The sequence below is a fragment of the Epinephelus moara genome, chromosome 16 (genome assembly GCF_006386435.1).
Source record: "Epinephelus moara isolate mb chromosome 16, YSFRI_EMoa_1.0, whole genome shotgun sequence".
In the NCBI taxonomy this organism is placed as follows: Eukaryota; Metazoa; Chordata; class Actinopteri; order Perciformes; family Serranidae; genus Epinephelus; species Epinephelus moara.
Window position 1 is genome coordinate 19,696,939 of NC_065521.1, and position 18,628 is coordinate 19,715,566.

General features: G+C 41.3%; 1 protein-coding gene across 4 annotated transcripts in view; it reads left to right on the plus strand.

Annotated features, from left to right (window-relative positions):
- Positions 1-18,628, plus strand: part of LOC126403134 (uncharacterized) — a 36,358-nt gene that overhangs the window by 2,141 nt on the left and 15,589 nt on the right. For 3 of the 4 annotated variants that reach the window (XM_050065613.1, XM_050065614.1, XM_050065615.1), the window contains exons 2-4: positions 14,402-14,599; positions 15,499-17,767; positions 17,884-18,087. In XM_050065613.1, the coding sequence (XP_049921570.1) occupies positions 14,402-14,599; positions 15,499-17,767; positions 17,884-18,087 (2,671 nt within the window). Of the gene's footprint in view, positions 1-2,251; positions 2,565-14,401; positions 14,600-15,498; positions 17,768-17,883; positions 18,088-18,628 lie in introns of those variants that run through there. The other variant, XM_050065616.1, reaches the window with a different exon arrangement.

Genomic DNA, 18,628 nt, shown 5'->3' on the forward strand with positions numbered 1-18,628 from the left:
AGTGGAATATGATTTACGTAAAATAGATTTACAAGATGTCATTAATTTCAAGTCTTTATTGGGCCTGTGAACAAAAAAAAAACATGCAGAAAGTTCCTTTAGTGTCACATTTTGGATTTTAACCATTTCTACAGTATCTCTCTTTTTCAGACAGTCAATCAACATAAACAAATGTTGCGTTGTTAGTGGTGTACAGTTACTGAGAGCTTGCATGCACATACTTTTCAATTTGAACCTCCAGTTTATTTTTACTCTCACCTCATGTAGCCAGTGTGGATATTTTAGCTCTTTTAAAATATAAAAAAACAGAGTAAATTGACCTATTTGGCATCAGTAAAGGCGTGTGCTATTTGTTTTTGATAAGCTTTAATTGTTTGTGTTTTCAAGCGAGACACAAACATATGTTCTTGTCACAAGTGCAGTTTTAAAGGTCAAGTGGAAAAGAAAAACTGAGCTAACCATTAAATTACAGTCTCCTGTATCTTCCTCTTCATCTCCCTTCAATTTAACACCAACAAGCACACACACACAGACACCACAGGACATTACATCAACTTACATGCATTACCTGGAGACTTAATCTAAACCACTCTGCACTACGTATCTAACCTCAACCCTCATCCTTAAAGGTCCAGTGTGTAGGATAGAGGGGGATATATTGGCAAAAAGTGAATATAATAAGTATGTTTTCTTTAGTGTATAATCACCTGAAAATAAGAATTGTTGTGTTTTTATTACCTTAGAATGAGCCATTCATGTCTACATAAGGAGCAGGTTTTTGTTTATGGCGATCGCTATGTTCGCTGCCATGTTTCTACAGTAGCTGAGAACGGACAAACCAAACACTGGCTTCTAGATGTAGTTAGACAACACACTCTCATCCTGATCTTGTCACATATTGACGTTTGCTCATGGACTGTCCATGTCCGGATACGACATGAAAGTCCCTGGGTGCAGTGGATGTTGATGCTCTGGGAGGCTGTGTCAAGACTGTGTCACAGGAAATTTACCGTTTACATACAGTCTCTTTCAAAATAAACACACTACCTCAGTAAAACAAAACAAATTGATGTTTTTTGCCTTCAAGAATGTGGTTCTTCACTCATGTGGTTAATTTTAGGCAACAAAAGCATGTGGTTGGGTTTAGGACAAAATAACAGGCTTGGCTTTATATTTTTATGGGTTGCGAACACTGCTGTCCTGGGTAAAAGTCGGTGTTTGTTGGACCCATCCACCACCCCTCCTGCCGCTGAGCGCCATTGAACTATAACGGCGACTGGCTGCCTATCATGCCGAAGTTAAAGGACGGCTTTTTGTCAGTCTCTGACACTACAAGTCACTATTCAAGCACCGGATTTTGACGACTGCTGAATGAGACCGGATTGAGTTAGAAGCCCATCTGCCCATCAGTTTTTTAAATCGTTAAACCAATTTAAATCGCCGGATCCATTTATTTTAAAGAGGAAGAGACCTCTGCAGGTAATTCTGCTCCCGGTAAAAACCTCCTGAACACTGGATCTTAAGTTGTCAGAAATAAAAAGTGAGTACACTTTAGCATGTAGTGGGCAAGCCGCCTGTCTCCGACATGCCAAGCAGCGTCTGAGAAACACTGATTTTTAAAGTGAAACGGCTTTATTCATTGTTTTTATCGGTTTAAATCACCAGGTTTGTTTGTTTTGGAGAGGAGGAAACCTCTGTTAACTTTTGGTGAAAAACCTCCTGAACAATGAACACTGAAGGAATTCTAGCCGGAAGACGTTTCATCTGGTTGCAATTTGCAGTCCTTACTACTAGATGCCACTAAATCCCCTAAATCACTCCTCCTTTAAATAGAATGATTAACCTTGTGGGGACCAGCGTTTGTCTTAAGGTGACCAGACTTACATCCCTACAATGAGTAATACAAACGCACATACACACACACACACACACACACACACAGCTTGTTGGTATCAAGGAAAGGATCATGTTCCTTGTTGGAATTATACTGTAGGTTAATTAATACCGTGTTATGACTCTGTGTTATGACTCTGTGTGTGTGTGTGTGTGTGTGTGTGTGTGTGTGTGTGTGTGCATATCAATGTAAGAAGATGCCACAGAGCAAAAACTTAGTACTTACATGTACTTGATTTACTGTGAGGCTTGTTTCTCTCTCTTTGCCTCTCCCTCACCTCTCCTCATGTTTGGTCACGCTGCCCCTCTCAGACAAACATAGCGCCCGACACTCGAGGTGCTGCGAGAGGGAGAGAGCAAACACAGTGAGACAGAGAGGCAGAGACAGAGAGCAGAGAGAGCACAGTAAATCAGAGACACAGAGAGAAGAAAACAAGACAAATCAAAGACTAAGTGCAGCTCAGCTGAGGACTTGACGAATGCTCATCCAGCTGGCTTAAGGTTGTCCTCACTCACTCGGCTGTGAGCAAGTGTCTGGGCAGAATGGATTTCATTTTGGTCCGGCAGCCACCGAGCAGGAGCTCTGTAGATTACTATCACTCCTTTTGGATTATTTCAGACGCCGCTGCTGTTGTGATGAATGGGAATGACAACATGCACAAAGGAAGATGGTAATATGACAGCTGGCTCTGTTTGCTGTCAGACGCCTTTACTTCCATTCTGTTCTGTCTTTGTTTGCACAGGATTGTGTCTTTTTTGTTTGCGCTGTCACCTCTGAAGCATAATTTAACTTTAAACTGGCCTCAAAGTTTAACATTTACTCTCTGAAAATGTGAAGTTAATCTTAAATGGTGTCTTTTCTCTACTATGGCTCTTGTTTAGCCGTTAATAACGGGTTTAGAGCTGTTAGACAGTTGTTATTGATTGATTTTGCTAATATAAAGTTTTGGCAAACTCCTGTGAAATCCTGAGCTTGTATTTATATGAAGACAAACTTGTCTAAAGGTGTTGGATGTCCTCATGATGCATTATTTTCCCATCGTACGCCTCTCTGTGAGATGACAGAGGAGGGTGAGGTGCTTCATGTTACTCCTGCGTTAGAGGATGACTTGTTTTAAATAACATCTGTAGCGCTGAAACAAGTCGATTAATCAAATTAGTCTAAGACAGAAAATTAGTTCACAACAATTTGATAAACGATTGTCATCCATCAAGTAAGATGCTGTGTATTAGTTTCTTCAAGGTTTGCTGCTTTTCTCTCTCTTTTTTTCTCTTATGTACATTAAATATCTTTTGGTTGCTCAGACAAAACTAATCTGAAGACGTCAACTTGCACTCTGAAAAAATGAAATGGAAATTTTCCATTATTTTCTGAGATTTTTAATAGATTAAACATTAAATCAGTTAGTTGAAATAAATCATGAACGTCTTCACTGCCAGCCCTAAACATTTTATAATACACACCTGACCTCATTTAACACAGCTCAAATTATTCATCCATGTAGAATTTCCTTGTTACATGTGAGACGTGACAGTTACAACACTGTCTCCTTTTTAAACACAGTTATTTATTTATTACGCCCTGACAAGTAGTCTTCTATGTTGAAACATGCATGTGCTCTGACTGTGTACAGCATAGCTCCCATAGCTCGCACTGGCTGCTGCTCTCTGCTGGAGTGTTTTGACTCGAGGTGAAGGTCTCAGGTTACTGAGCATTAAGGCAGATTTCACAAACCAGCCAGTGTATCCGTCCTACAGCATCAGGGAGGTGATGTTGGAAATCAGTGCTGTCGGATGTATGGATTTCTTTTATTTTGGCCTGCTGAGAATCTCAGCCTGCATATCCCGATGAGGAAGTTTCTGAATGTATGTGTTGTCACACCTCGGCTGCAGAGAGGGTGTGACCGGTTGCACATAAAGTAGATTTTGTTTGGCACTCACTGACTGGGTAGATGTTATGTAGGGAGCTGAATTTTAAAATGCCCGCCCAGCTCTCCTGTAGGTTTGATTTGGCAGCGCACTGTGTGTCCGTGTGTGTGTACTGCTGTGATTTTCCCGCCCTGTTCCGTGCATATTTGCCATGTCGTTGAAACCATTGAGTCCATTAACCCCGACTATTCCTGTTTTGGGAATGACCTCAATGTTTGGGTATTTGTTCCTGTGTTGACCAGGTTACACAGAGCATCCTTTTTCTCCCAGCAGAAAGACGGCTTGTCCCGTCCCGGTGATTCAATGGAAATACACAACAGTCAGCTCAACAGCTCTGTTTGCAAATCTACAAATCATTGCCTCACCTTTACATGGTGGCCACTCGTTTATGTCTCTTTGGTGAGGAACTAGGCGACATCTGCATCAGAGTACACGGCAACATGTCTGATGATACAAAGAACTTCTGACAGTGACTCTGAGTTGACGGGTTGACTGAACTAGTGTTGCTCTGAGGCAGCTGTTCAAAGTGTTTAACTCTGATGGGTGTGGGCAACTGCAAAGTGTTCATTTTTACTCTCTGAGCAAAAAAGTTTTTGCCCAGTTTTTTTTTTTTTTTTAACTTTATCTATGTGTGTTTGAGCAAATATACACACAAACATAGAAGCATCCAACTTCCCCAGACATCAAAAAATTAAACAAATCAAAGTGAAAAATAAATAATAAATAAATAAAAATAATATTAAATAAATACATAAAGGTATAGAATATTTGCAAAGTCACATAGCATAGATTAAACAATGTAGGAAATTTAAGAAATACATAAAATGCAAGGAAAGCTGTATACATTATTATACAAGTATAATATGTAAATGCATGTCTGTGCATCTCCGTACACGTATATGCTTCATACGTTCATATGACAACATACCCACATATCCCATTTAACATATTTAAAATCAGGTCGACAAATATGTATACCTTCTTTTAGCAAGCAAAAAGACAGGCACATTGACAGTACCACATGAATAAGGCCCTTATTCCAACCAAATTACCCACAGTTATTATCACATCACCTGTTCCCAGTCCTAATACCTAGAATAGAAAGAGTAGAGGGAAAAGCTTATCTGCCTAGTTTTGATATTTGGTGCTTCAAAGGTTTCTTAAAGTCAGCAAAGGTTTTTGCAGAGCTGCACATCATGAATACACTCAAACATCTGATAAAGATTCATAATGATTCATAATTCCCAGTTAGTGAGATAATTATTTTTTTTCTGTATGTGTCTGCACAGATTTAGGATTCAACATGATGCATTTAAAAGATCTGATGTCATGTATTTTGATGTTAGGTCTGATTAGCATGACTGAGTTCATCTGTGTTTTCCTGTATCTAAGTGATCATTTCTGGATGTTTGTTATGAAATCTGCTGGTGTGAGTTACATTAAGCACAGCTGTGGGCTAATTACAGATGAGATGAGTATGTCAGTGAAAGCTAAGCCACACTTTGATATAATAACACGCCTCACGCACACACAGCGCAGACACGTCAACTCGCTCACGATGAGTTTAAAGACGTGCTTAAAGTCTCGGCTCATTCATAATTCCCTGACGTGTTTTTAATGACTTAAACACATGCCTGGCTGTCTCCTGACTGCTACTTTACAGCCACCTTCAAACCGTCCTGCTGATCAAGGCCGTCATGATTAGTGTTTGCCTTCCGCAAGCTCCGATTTGCTGATCCCTGTGAAGCTACTAAATATACCGTCTGGCCGTCTCGGTGCCTCAGTGGTCGTGTACAGTAGCTCCACTCAGCCTGTGTTTATGTCCGACCTCAGTGTAATTTGGTTTGTGCCTGTGCTCGGGTGTCACCGGGTGTGTTGAGGTAGAGAGCCACAAGATGTTGCACTCAGGAACAGATAAAGAGAAAAAAAACTATGTGACTCTCTTTGTACCTTTTAGCCTAAAGGTGCAGCTTTTAGTCTAAAAGGTACAATGTTAGGTACATCCATTTACTCCAAAAAAGTACAGCCCCCCCTTCACAAAAGATGGAATTTGGTACCTTTTCTCTTTTCATGCTGCAGATTTCCGAGCTGTAAATAGCACATCAAGAGTAAATTATTTACACAGGAAATACTCAACACCAGATTTTTTTTGGGCAACCTGAAAATATCTGATATTGTGTGTATTTTCATCTCAAGTCTCTTTTTGGGCTGTTGTATAATTTAGCAACAATAGAGAGCCAAAAAAATGTCATTAAACATCCAAAGAATGAATTCCAATGTATGAAACTTTCAAATTAAATTCTTAAAGGACATTTTCTTCTGATTTAACTGGATTTATGTTTTTTGCATTGTCTTCCTGTAATATTTTATAACTAGAAGGGCCGTTGGAGAGCGCAGACCTCTGCCAAGGCCAAAACCCTGTCTTGCAACATTAACAAAAGTCTGTCTGCTCCGTCATTAAAACCATCTTCAAAAATGTAGCGGGTTCTTTCTCGGTCCATGCTACACTCTTCCACCAAGTTTAATGATATTGGGAAATCCTGCTGACAGACAAACAAACCAACAAACAAACTTCTTGGCAGAGGTATCGACACTGAAGGATAAACTCTTTTGAGCTGAACCATCTCCTTTTTTACTAGGTCCTTAAACATAAAAAGAATTAACATTATAAAAACATAGTAAGGATTAGGCCTTTATGGTGCTAATTAGTTACTTAAAGGTATGTCAATCAGCAGAGTCATTCTGAGTGAATAATAAGTAGATATTTATTTAGGCTACATGTGCCCAAAAGTATAAGAAATGTGAATTATCTTTGCCGATTAAACCCCATTGAATGTGATATATATTAAGGGGGGCTGATGAAGCCATAGTAGAATGGGGAACTCCGCTGAGTCTAGACACTGGTGGCAGTGGAGGTGATGTTATGAGATGAAGAGGGTGCTGAGGATCTGGATGTGATGAGTAGTGGACTTTGATGAGCTCTACCTGGGCACTGGATATGATATCTGAAGGTGGATGGGGTAGAGGAGGATGTGATGACTCCGCCTAAAATGGCAGCTGACAGCAGCAGAGAGGCAGGCTGTTAGAGATGGTGACGTTTGATTGGTTTAACTGGAGGAGCGAACATATGCTGAGCTTTTTTAGTATTAAAATAATACTTAAAGATTGATTCAAGGATTTGTAGATGTAATTCACAACTGAATGAAAAACGATGAAATGTGATGAATCGTTTTGACATGTTGCGTCTTCACCATTAAAGAATTTCAACTTTTACAGGCATGTATCTGTTTTAACAAAGGGGCCTCTTCATCACCACATTACTTCTGCATCAGCGCTAATCCGTTTACTGCACAATTGAATTTTTCGCCAAATTACTAAATAGTTAAGATTGTCCGTCACTATCGTGTTCCCTGGTCAGGGCAGGAGAGTTGTTGTCATTCAGAAAGTTGTCGTGCTCAGTGAATGGCTCATCACAGCAGCAGGCTGAGAACAGCATTCATCAGGCTGCCGTGACGCAGACGTTAGTGTGGGAGTCCTCCCTGCTGAGAGGAAGAGCACAGATGCGAAAAGTCACTCTATTTTTTTCCTTCTTTTTTTTGTTATTGTTGTTTCTCTCAGTGTTAAAATGTGTTCAGATCCCACAAATTACAAAACAAGAAGGATATGAAACACTGGAATGTGCACTCATATAATGTCAGCGATCTCTTTTGCTCAAAATCTGCCTCTTTTGTTAGAAGGCCACATACTGTAAAATTGTGGCTTTTTAAGTATTAAGTATAAATCGAATGGGAGATACAGACCAGTCGCAAACACCTGTATGCAGTGTAAGAGAGATTAAGAATGGTGTGGTGGAAACTTGCTGAAGTTTTAGTCTGGAGACTTTTCAGACAGAGATTGGATACAGACGAGTGCCTCCGGAGTCGATAGGAATTTAGCTGATGCATTTCATTTGGCCAAAATATATCCTCCACCCCTCCAACCATGCCTCCTCGCTGACTCAGCACCTAAAAATGATCCACCAGTATTTAAGAATGTTCCAGGTGGTTAAAAGTCACATTAAGGACTTGAACTTCCACTGATTTGTCATCTAACAGGACACAGCAGGAGCATACAGGGGTGAAATGTGAAGGTATTGGAAATGGATTTTTCAGTCTGCCTCTGTACACTCAGAACTTTAAAGGAAAGGCCGACATTGTAAGAAGGCCAAATGTCTTGAGTTGTACGGTAATAAACTGTGTCACTGTAGCTGTAAGACTGAAGGCTTCAGAGTGTGATTAAAATTATACCTGTCAGCTGATTAATCTTCACCATCAGAGGAGACAACAACCCAAGATTTGAAAAAAAAGTTGCCAATGCCAGCATGTTTTTTTTCGTTGCGCATTGCAAAACATCGATGTCAAACTCATGTGGCGTCACAGCCGAGAAGAAGAGACGATCGAAAGCGTGGCTTCATTTCAGGAAGAAAGATGAGAGCAGTGCTGCTTGTAATGTCTGTAAAATGATCATTTCAAGTCAGAGTGGAACCACTAGCAATATGCCAGTACATCTCTCTGAGCAACATGGGCTTAAATTCCAGGAATGCCATGTATTTGACCCTCTACGCCTGAGTGCCACTGCTTCCCAACCAAGCATCACGTCAGGTACTGACGGTAAATATCCTATAGCACAGTAACATTAGCGCCAGGCAGCTACACTATGTTCAGACTTCCACATAATAATAAATCACTTGAGCTGATGCTGAAAACTTGTGTAGGCCTACTTTTCTTTTCACACAGAAAACTGATCAGGAATCAATAAAGAATTAGACCAATAAGCAGAATGGACAATGGCATTGGTATCAATAAATTCCTATCAATTCCTGTCCCTACTTCAGTGTGATATCAGATATCTTATATGAATGCATTTCTATTATATCCATCTAAAGTGAGGTGTTAAAAAGGGAGCATTGGTCATGACTGGGAATTCACCTGATTGTCATTGTCTCAACCGGTGTAGCTTCATAATTTTAACACACTGGAATGTGCTCAGAACGCTCATACCTTTTGTTTCGATGATTTTTATATCCAGTTGGAGGGTTACATGCACACACAGTCATCTCTCTAGCAGTCTAAAATAACATTTGAATAGAATATATAACTTAAAAACAAGATTGTTGTTTAAAGTTCCTGATAAGTCAAGATTGTTAGACATACATAGTTGTAATAATGAATTGGGATGAAAGAACTCCTTCCTGTACAGAAACCCATGTTTCAGCTCTTCCTCTCTGTGTGGGCAGCAGGAAAACCATTTTAGGTCGTTTGTATAATCCAGTGGGGAATCTGTGTATCAGCTCCTTTTTTTTAAAGATGAAAAACCACAGATGTAAACACAGGAAATGGATTCTTTTCATGCTTATTTAGAGGCAGTATCAGTGTCTGTGGAGGCTTTGAAGTTTGGCCAAATCACATCAGCTCATTGTGCTTCACATATTTCTCAGGCATTTTGTGTATGCAGACTGAATGTTTGTGAAGATACTTCATTGAACTTTTTTTTATGATATAAATAATAAATAGTAAAGACAAAATTATTGTTCTATTGAAGTTTGTCTGCAGTAGCAGTCAAAACAGACTTTTTTGGAACCAAATACTTTGAATATATTTCCAGTTTATTCCGTTTTTTTTATTTCTGAACTCTCAAAAACACTGAATTTGAGATTACGTTTCTATTTTATAAACACAATGTGATTGTTGTCCTTGTTCCAGCATAGGGGTGGGGGGGCAGGGGATGTGTACCTCTTAATATTTAGAACATGTGCATTTGTCTCCGGTAAAAACTTGAGAGTAGATTTACATCATGGTGCAGTAAAGGCAAATTGGTGCATAAAAGTTATATATTGCAGGAATTTAAATGTTTGATGCTGAAAATTTTCTGGTAGAAAAACCCTCCCTTCATTTCCTATGTGTCCCCCCAACTTGTCCAAAATGCGGTTGCCATCAAGTGGCACAGTTGGGGTCATCCTGGTGACCTAGTTTATAGATGTAAGACGTGTCCTGTGTAATTGCACCAAATTGCTCAAATCAAGCCGAGGACCTTTGTTGCATGTCATCACCTCTTCCCCTCCCTACATTTCCTGTCTGTCTCTGCCAGATACCATCAAATGAAATAGGCTAAATTGTCAAAAAACATTCAAACGTGGGTAATGCGGTCTTATCAGCTTTCAAGAAGATGTGGGAAAGGGATCTGACCTGACACTGGAGGATGAGGAGTGGGATAGGATTTGCAAAAACATGAAAACAATGTCAAGAGATGCGAGGGTACGCCTCTTTTAATTTAAGATCATGCATCGCTGATACTTGACTCCCTTGACTAGGGTTAAGAAACACACCAAACCCCTGTCGATGCAAGTCTGAGAGAGGTCACCTAATTCATGCTTCATGGTCCTGTGACAACATTCAAGAATTTTGAGCCCAAGATATATGATAATCTCTGTGAGATTTCACAGAGCTAAATTGAATCAGCCCCAGATTATTTGTCTTAAGTGATAGGTCAGTCTTAATGAAAGGAGGGTGGACAAACAAGGGGATGCCTCCAGGCCAAGGATAGGTTGCAGAGATGGCAAGAGTGTCAGCATTCAAAAAGGTGTCCTACAAATGGTTTGGGAAATTGGATGTAGATATTAGAAAATGGGGCAAATACTTCTTTTTGGAGATCTCCTGACATGGGCTATGGTTTGCCACATTTTCATGTTTAGTGTATAAGTCTATGCATGGACAAAAATATGTATTTCTTTTGTATTTTCTTCTTTGTGATAGTTTGTCTTGTTGTAAATATCTGTGTGTGTGTCCACTGCATATGATCAGAAAAAAGTGATATCACAGCTGAAGACAAATGTCCCACAGGAATGTATTAAGTCACTATGCATGCCTTTCTTTTTTTCTTTGTTAAATATTTAGTTCTTGTCCAGGCAGGAACCTGCTTGACATCAGGAATGTGTTGAGACTATTTCTGTTTCATAATGATACTGGACAGAGACATTCAAACTGTCCTCGGCTCCCACACTGGGACATCTTATCCACAGTAACGTGAGTCGTCATTTATTTCGGTGGTTGAGTGAGAGAGATCTGGGTGTTTATATAGAGCTGTGTGAATCTGCAGCAACGGTATGCCGGCCCGAGCTAAAAGACAGCTCCATAGGGTCCACTCATACACACGCATAAATAAGATAACATACACTCAACCAAGCATTTCTGCTGGGAACAGCATTACAGTATGTATTCTTGTAAGCAGACATACAGTAACTGGTGATGTGTGTTGCTTCTCACAGCTGACTCATGTTACCAGCAGGGTTAGCATGCTCCGAGCTGAATTTCACTCTCGTTTTGTAAGCGCTCCAAAGGCTAGAAAGCATTTGCATGTCCTGTCATTGTTGCCAGGGGACCCAACCCAACGTCACTGTTTAGTTTTCCTCTTAAGGTCACATTCATTTAAATTGCTGCAACTGCCAAACTGCCCTCCGCCAAGAATCCCACTCCTCCCTCATGGACAACTGAGAAAAGACACTCGCTGACATTATTTAAGAGTTGATGAAGCAGGTGCTCATTGTCTTCAGGATGGGAGAGCATTTAATTAAAATCTTATGAGCTGTGAACTGAATTTGCTTCACAGTACATATTGTGCTTCTGAGTGTGCAAACATCCTTATCCTCCTCTCATTTGACAACCACTGTTGCCTCCATATCTCTTCCCCTCTTCTTCCTCCTCCTACTCGGCCTCCTCCTTCATATTATCATGATAACCATCACTGTGCTTTGTCCCAGCGGGGTGTGGCAGGACTGACCAGAAAGCTCTGAGTCACACTGTTGTTTCTGGAGCTGTGGGGGCTGCGGACTGGCTGAGAGTCAAGCATTTTTAGATTGTAATGTAAGGGGATAAGACAGAGAGGGTGGATGACCATAGTTGCTTGAGAAAAAAAAAGATAACAGGCAGAAGCAGACATATATAAAGGGAAACAGCACACAGAATAGGAAAGAGGGAATTCAGTGAGAAAGTCTGCTTGTTATACAGTGTAGAGTATAAAGGCCTTTTAAAGACAGAGGAGAGGAGGAGATGCACATCAGATAGCAGAGCTGAAGAGGCACTGAGCCAGTGTTAGCCCGAGGGAACATAATTCATTACGCCCTAACACACCCTTCTCTGTTTCCATCTCTCCACATCCTTGTCTGTCTTTCTTCATCACCACAGCTGGGAACCCGTGAGCTAAGTGGAATGATTTTAACAAACAGATATGAGACTGTTATCCATCTTCTCATTCAACTCTCCGAAGTAGAAAGCAAATGACATACATGGGTGCGCTGCACAGATGGAGGGCAATTGGAGGCAAAGACTACCAACACTGCACAAATGACTTTGATTTGCGATATTTACGGCTGTTCCAATTGATCACAGTGGGAAAAAACAAAGGCCACTGACAGTACTGAAAATAGTAGGATGTAAAGGGGAGAAGTAAGAAACTCACTGAGACACAGCGTCTTTATTGTGGAGGAGCAATGTCTAACATTAAAGCATTGTGTTAAACATGCCTCGAACTGGATGCAATTGCATTGTGTCGTGAGAACTTCTACGTGTTTTTAGCCATGACCCAGATTTTTAGCAGTGTATCAGCAGATCTCTGGGAATGGTTGACCTAGTAGGTTGAAAATACCAACTAGCAAACGTTAGCTAGTAACATTAGCCTGACAATGGTGCATCCATGTGTAAAGCTGAAATAATAAAGACAATTAAACTCAAGCACATTTTCTGATTCTGCCAAAAACAAGATGGCAGATGTTTCTGTCATGGACCCAACTGTACACAAAATAGTTATTGTCCTCTAGACTCTTGTCCACTTTCCTCAGCTTGCTGTGTAATGTTAGTAGCATTAGGAGGTATGAAGAAAGAGGTAATTTGAAATGATGATTGTGTCCACACCAGGCGAATTGGTCAGGCTGTGGGAAAAATCACTTTTCCTCATTTTGTATGGGTCACATCTGACATGAGTTTTAATTTTCTTAAGATACCTGCTGCCTTCATGTTCATCCAACCTTTTCATGCAGTCACTTTCCTCTATATCCATTTCACCCATTGTATGGATTTAAAACTTCCTGTCCTGCATCTGAATGTGGCGTGTCATAATAGTCACATGATTGCAAACAAGCTATTTCCCAAATGAATTCATTACACTCAAGAGAGGAAGGTTTTTAAACTTAGACTCATTTCCTTGCTCCTACGCTGACATTGATGCAGTCTCACAGTAAGTGACACTGAGCACATGCCTGGGGGGAAAAAAGGCCAGCAACATTCATGCTTTGCGTGGACATTCACACACAACCCTTCCTGATGCCATATATCTCCCCACAGAGCCTCAGCCATGCATGCATATACATTAACCCCCGAGGTCCGCTGCTGTGGCCTTTGCCGGGTGCTAAATAAAGTAGGGCCTAAAAGTGGGTAGCGGGCCATGGGTTCAGGTCAAAAGGAACGTGAAACCATAAACCAGGAGGCTAGCTAGCCTTGAGACCAGCCGTCACACACTGAGTTTACTTGGATGTTTGCTGTCAAGCTGGCTGACTATATGTTTAATGATGAGTGTTTGTGTTTGTGTAGCTATTCTCTCAGAGGGCCACGAGGTTGAGGACAAGGCCTGTTTAATTTACTGTGTGAGACGCCAGTGAGATGAACGTGACTGACTCCAGGCTTCCTGTGGTTTAGCATTACTGTGCATTACAAAGGATGCAAAACAAATGCTTTTTGTTGACTTCTGCAGTTCACATGAATATTAAACTCCTAATTTCAATAGAGGAGAGGCAATACATCTATACTGATTGCCAGAACCTTGATTGACAGTTTCATCAATCAATTACCTGTCAGTTATCAAGCAATAAACAGCCAAACATTTGTTGCCTCTAGCCGCTTGAATGTGAGAATTTCCTGCTTGTCTTTTAATTGTGTCTCAGGGTTTTTGACTAGTGAGACAAAACAAGCAATCTGAAGACTTGGGCTGCTGGAAGCTGTAATGGGTAATTTCATCTATTTATAGCAATCAACAGTATACTAATCGATCAATTCAAAAAATAAACTGCAGATCATTTGTTAGTTGCAGCTCCATCAGGGATTCAGCATTTCACTCTAAAAGCAAACCGCTTACTGTAGGTAATACTACTGATTCATCATTTGCATTTTATACTCAATTTAAAAAGCAAATGATGAATCAGTAATGCTACTGATTCATCATTTGCTTTTTTGAGTATAAAATGTTATCTGACTACAGCAGCTTTTTGAAATCATCTTCATATCTTCATATCATCTTCATCGCGTTTATGTAAGCATGATTTCTTGATTAAAGATTAATGAAGTCATTCATTTGAGCACATGGCAGGAGTCACTGGTGTGAGTTTTAGATTTGAGAAGTTACTGACTAAATGGCAACTGGTCCAAGTAGTGTATATCTATAATTTAGCACTCACAGATCACAGTCCGCCTGCCACCAATGTTGTGATCAATAATGACCTAGTAGTAAATCAAGCTTTTCTTAAGCATCTGCTTTCTCTTTCTTGTGTTTTCAGAACCTTGATTCTCTGGAAAGCTCGATCCAGAACCTGCTGTCGGTGCTGTACCCGCCCTTTGAGGCCACCGCACCCACTCTTCTCAGCCAGCTCTTCCAAATCATTGATGGTCGTTATCAGGGTGATGCCCTGCGGTGTCTGCTGGACTTCCTGGTCCCAGCCAAGCACATCTTAGACACCGTGCAGCAGGCTGCATGTGTAAGTTAATGTCTTGGTCAGTGTTGTGCTAAACTTGTGTGCGCATCTAAAGAAGCATACATTTATTACATTTATCAATATGGAACAAAGAGATGTTGCCCTGAGATGTTGCTGGAATACTTCACCCAAGAAATGATCACTTGTATACCAATTACTCACCCTGTGTTGTGTTAAATTTGTGAAGAAAACTTTTTTTCTCAATGTCTCCATGGTGAATGAGGAAGCAGAAAGTGGAGAGAATTCTTGATGAATTGAATTAAAGGGGGGCACGTTTAACAACAGCAGAGCTATATCAAAACATCCATTTACAAACTCTTACACAGCTCATGTAGTATAATCCAAGTCTTATTTTTTGAGTCGGCTGCTGAGTACTTCCCAAATGCATGCACTTTTGCCAAAAAAAGTGCACCTGAGCAAGTGTGTGCATTTGAACTCTGCTCATGCATTCCACTGAGCAGAGTTAAAACATACATGCTTGTCCAGGTGCACTACTCGTACAAGGGTGAGACTGTTTGTGCGAAGTGTTTGAAATAATACGGTTTTAGCAAATGCGCATGTGTCTGGGACAGTACTGAGCATAAGACTGGATAAATGAGACTTGGATTATACTGCATGAGTTGTGTAAGAGTTTGCAAATGGATGTTTTGATACAGTTTTGCTGCTGAAATTCAGCTGCCCGTCACTTCAATTCTTCAAGATTTTTCTGTTTTTGGATTTTTCGTTTACTGTGGAGGCATGCAAGAAAGCAAAGTTTTCTTAATAATTTCAACGTAACACGAGGTGAGTGATAGATATACAAACATTTTGTGGGTGAAGTATTCCTTTATTATCATAAAAAAAAGTTGATATATTTAAAATTTCAGAAACTCTGTATTGTTACTGTCTGTGTCTTCTTTTAGGCTCAGTACTCTAATGTACTTTTCCTGTGTGAGGGCTGGCCACTGTGTTTGCGTGACCAAGTTGTCGTCCACCTCGCTCCCATCAACCCCCTGCTACTTCAGCCTGGCGACTTTTACCTCCAGGTGGCACCATTCTGTGACCAATCAGCTCGCATCGTGGTCTGCAGTCTCCTGGAAGAGGAGGGACTTATTGTGGAAGTAGTTGAGGAGACTCCAATCCCTGAAACTTCTTATCCCTGTATATTCAGCCTTGACTGGTTAGAAGAGATCAACCAGGGCCGCCATGGAACGCCTCTCAGCCAATGCCTGCTCACCACTGAGCAGGGCGTGGTGAGGTTACCATGGGAACGGGTGGCCGTGCCTGATTTTGTGGACGTGCCACTGTGTGCCGGGAGTAGTATGGCCTCTGCTCCTCCATCTTATCCTCCTTTACCGCCTCCGCTTCCTCATCCTCCACCTCTTCCTCATTTTCCTGAGAAGTCTTCTTCAAATCCCTCATTTCCTCTTTCTTCTTCAAATGAATCTGCACCAGCACAGTATCCTGTAACCATTCAAAATTCTATTTTAACATCTTCTTCACGTCCCTCCGCCTTCTCTGTGGAGACCAGAATATGTCCGGCGAAGCACGGCATTGCTGTGTCACTCTGCCTGGTGGATACTAGTGCTGCCTCTTCCTCATCTAGGCTGTTCAAAGTGAAAGAGAGTGAAACTGAGCCTAGGCCTATTGGCTGGGTGTCCCCTAATACGTGGGACAGCTGCCTCACTGGGACAGAGCCAAATACAGCTGCAAAAATAAGCACTGTCTCAGGTACATGCACCCCTACGAGTGGAGATATAACTACACGCCAAGGTGAAGATAAGGGTGTCATTGTTTCTGAAAATATAGGGTCAGATAAACATAAAGATACAAACATTAAAAATATAAGCAGGAGAGAGCCAGCCGGCCACCCTGTTGCAGAAGGTGAATATATTGATATTCTGCAGGCAACTATGCTTTTTAGTAGAGCTCAGTCAGCAACTGAGGAACAGAAATTAGAAGTGCAAATGCAGCCACACGCACAAATCGAACCACAAATGCAAAAATATCCACACAGACGAGCACAAATGCAACCAGAGTCGTACAGGCAAACACAGAGACAGCCAAACACACAGATACCACCTCAAGCACAGTCACAAGCACATGTGCAGTTACCTACAAAACCACAAACTCAAAATCATTCTAGATCAGAGGCCGCTGTATCATTGAGGCACAGTGTGTCTGCAGAAACAGCTCTCCACCATTCCCAGTCCCCTCACCTTCACCCTGACTCCTTGGAACCTTCTCAGTGTGTCCGGTTCTCAGAGAAACCCTGCACCCCGTGCATGAGGCGAAGACAAGGTGGAAAGGCCTCCAGAGCTCAGGAGCTGAGGTGTCGATACAGGGACTCCTACCAGGCTGCTATACAAAACCCTGTCACCTTTGGACAGGAGAAGGAGAGGGGGAATATGTTAGCTGTGTTGGAGGAGGATGGTGATTTGTCTCAGTGTGGTGACAGACAGAGGCCACCAGAGACTAATGTGCAAGAAATGTGGTTTGATCCTGTGGTACAACGCCAGCCTCCTTCCTTTGTCAGTGGCGCCATCTGCAAGGAGTCAGGAGAGAAATACGCTGTTCCATATTGGAAAACAGGAGATACAAACAATGCCCCCTGTATGGATTACAGGGGAACAAATGTTTTGAAGTTTGGTGGGCAACCAGAACAAACACCTGAAAGGATCAATCTGCCATTCAGGGAACCAAGGGATGCACACTCTGCCCAAACTTATGACAATTTACATCATTTGAATGGGGCAAATTCAGCAGATAGAAACACTGATAGAACTTTGTCGAGTTACAATGATCAGTCAGTTGTCGTCTCTGCCAAACGCAGCGGATTACCGTTTACTTCAGCTGAAATTCCAGCAATGAACACTACCTACAAGCCTCCTGAGAGGCTACAGAGCAGAACCAGTCCTGCGGGAGTGAGCCCAAACTTTCATAAGTATCTTCCAGCGCCACCAAACAGAAGGGAATCCACGTCAGATGGAAGATGTTCATCCCTCTCCACAGCTGTGGTGGACACCTCAGAGAAGTGTGCGCTGGTCATTGTTGAGGGTCAAAATGTTCGGCGAAGAGAAAACACTGGCTCCTGTGCAGAGATTCCCCAGCTGCACGTGGTCAAATGTAAAAACAGCACAGCCTTTGGACTAGTTTCACCCAAGATCAACAGGAGGAAGATGGTCACTCCAGGTACAGAGTCATGTTGTTCTTGTTACTTGTTCTACTCTAATTTGATCTTTAACATGGAGGTTTTATCAGTTTTTTTCATTTTTAAATCGTCAGCAAAATGTTTCCACTTTCTACAGACGCTGCTCAGCCTGGCAGTGCGTTGCTAACCAGTAGAAATGGCCATCAGGTGGGGAACCCCTCGCAGACAGATCCACCTCCAGCAGCAGAGACGCAGAAGATCTCCCAGCCTGCCTCTAATCGTCCCAGACCTGACCACCTTCCCCTGGGATCCCCAGACCCCAGAGCCCACCCGCTCTTCTTAGGAGTAGCATCTCTAACAGGTGAGTTAGTCTGAGACACAGCAAAGGACATCAAACAAACACAATAATAATCAATCAGTATACATCAATCAATGTAGATTGTTCGGCAGCTTTTCAAAAGCAAAGTATCAAAGTTCCACACAAAGTTCTAAAAGACAACATAAACAAATTAGCTTACATAAAACATTCGATTTGATTTGATTATTATTTGGCATTTTAAAAGCACTACTCACAGGAGTATCAACATAAAAAAACAAAACTGAGAATAGCACTTAAAAATACTAAAAACACTTATTTCTATTTCGGTTGTGATAGAAAAACATACACATACATAACATACACAACATTCCTCCCCACAACTGTTTGGTTTGGTTTGGTTTGGTTTGGTTTGGTTTGGTTAGGTTAGGTTTAATATGCAGTGGCAGATTGTTCCATTGGGATATCCCGGTATAGAAAAGAGCTTATTGCTACTGTACCATTAACACAAGGCAAGGAACACTGCATGACATAATGCTTGCTCTTGTATTGCAATATGTTGGCTTTCAACCATGTCAATTTGATA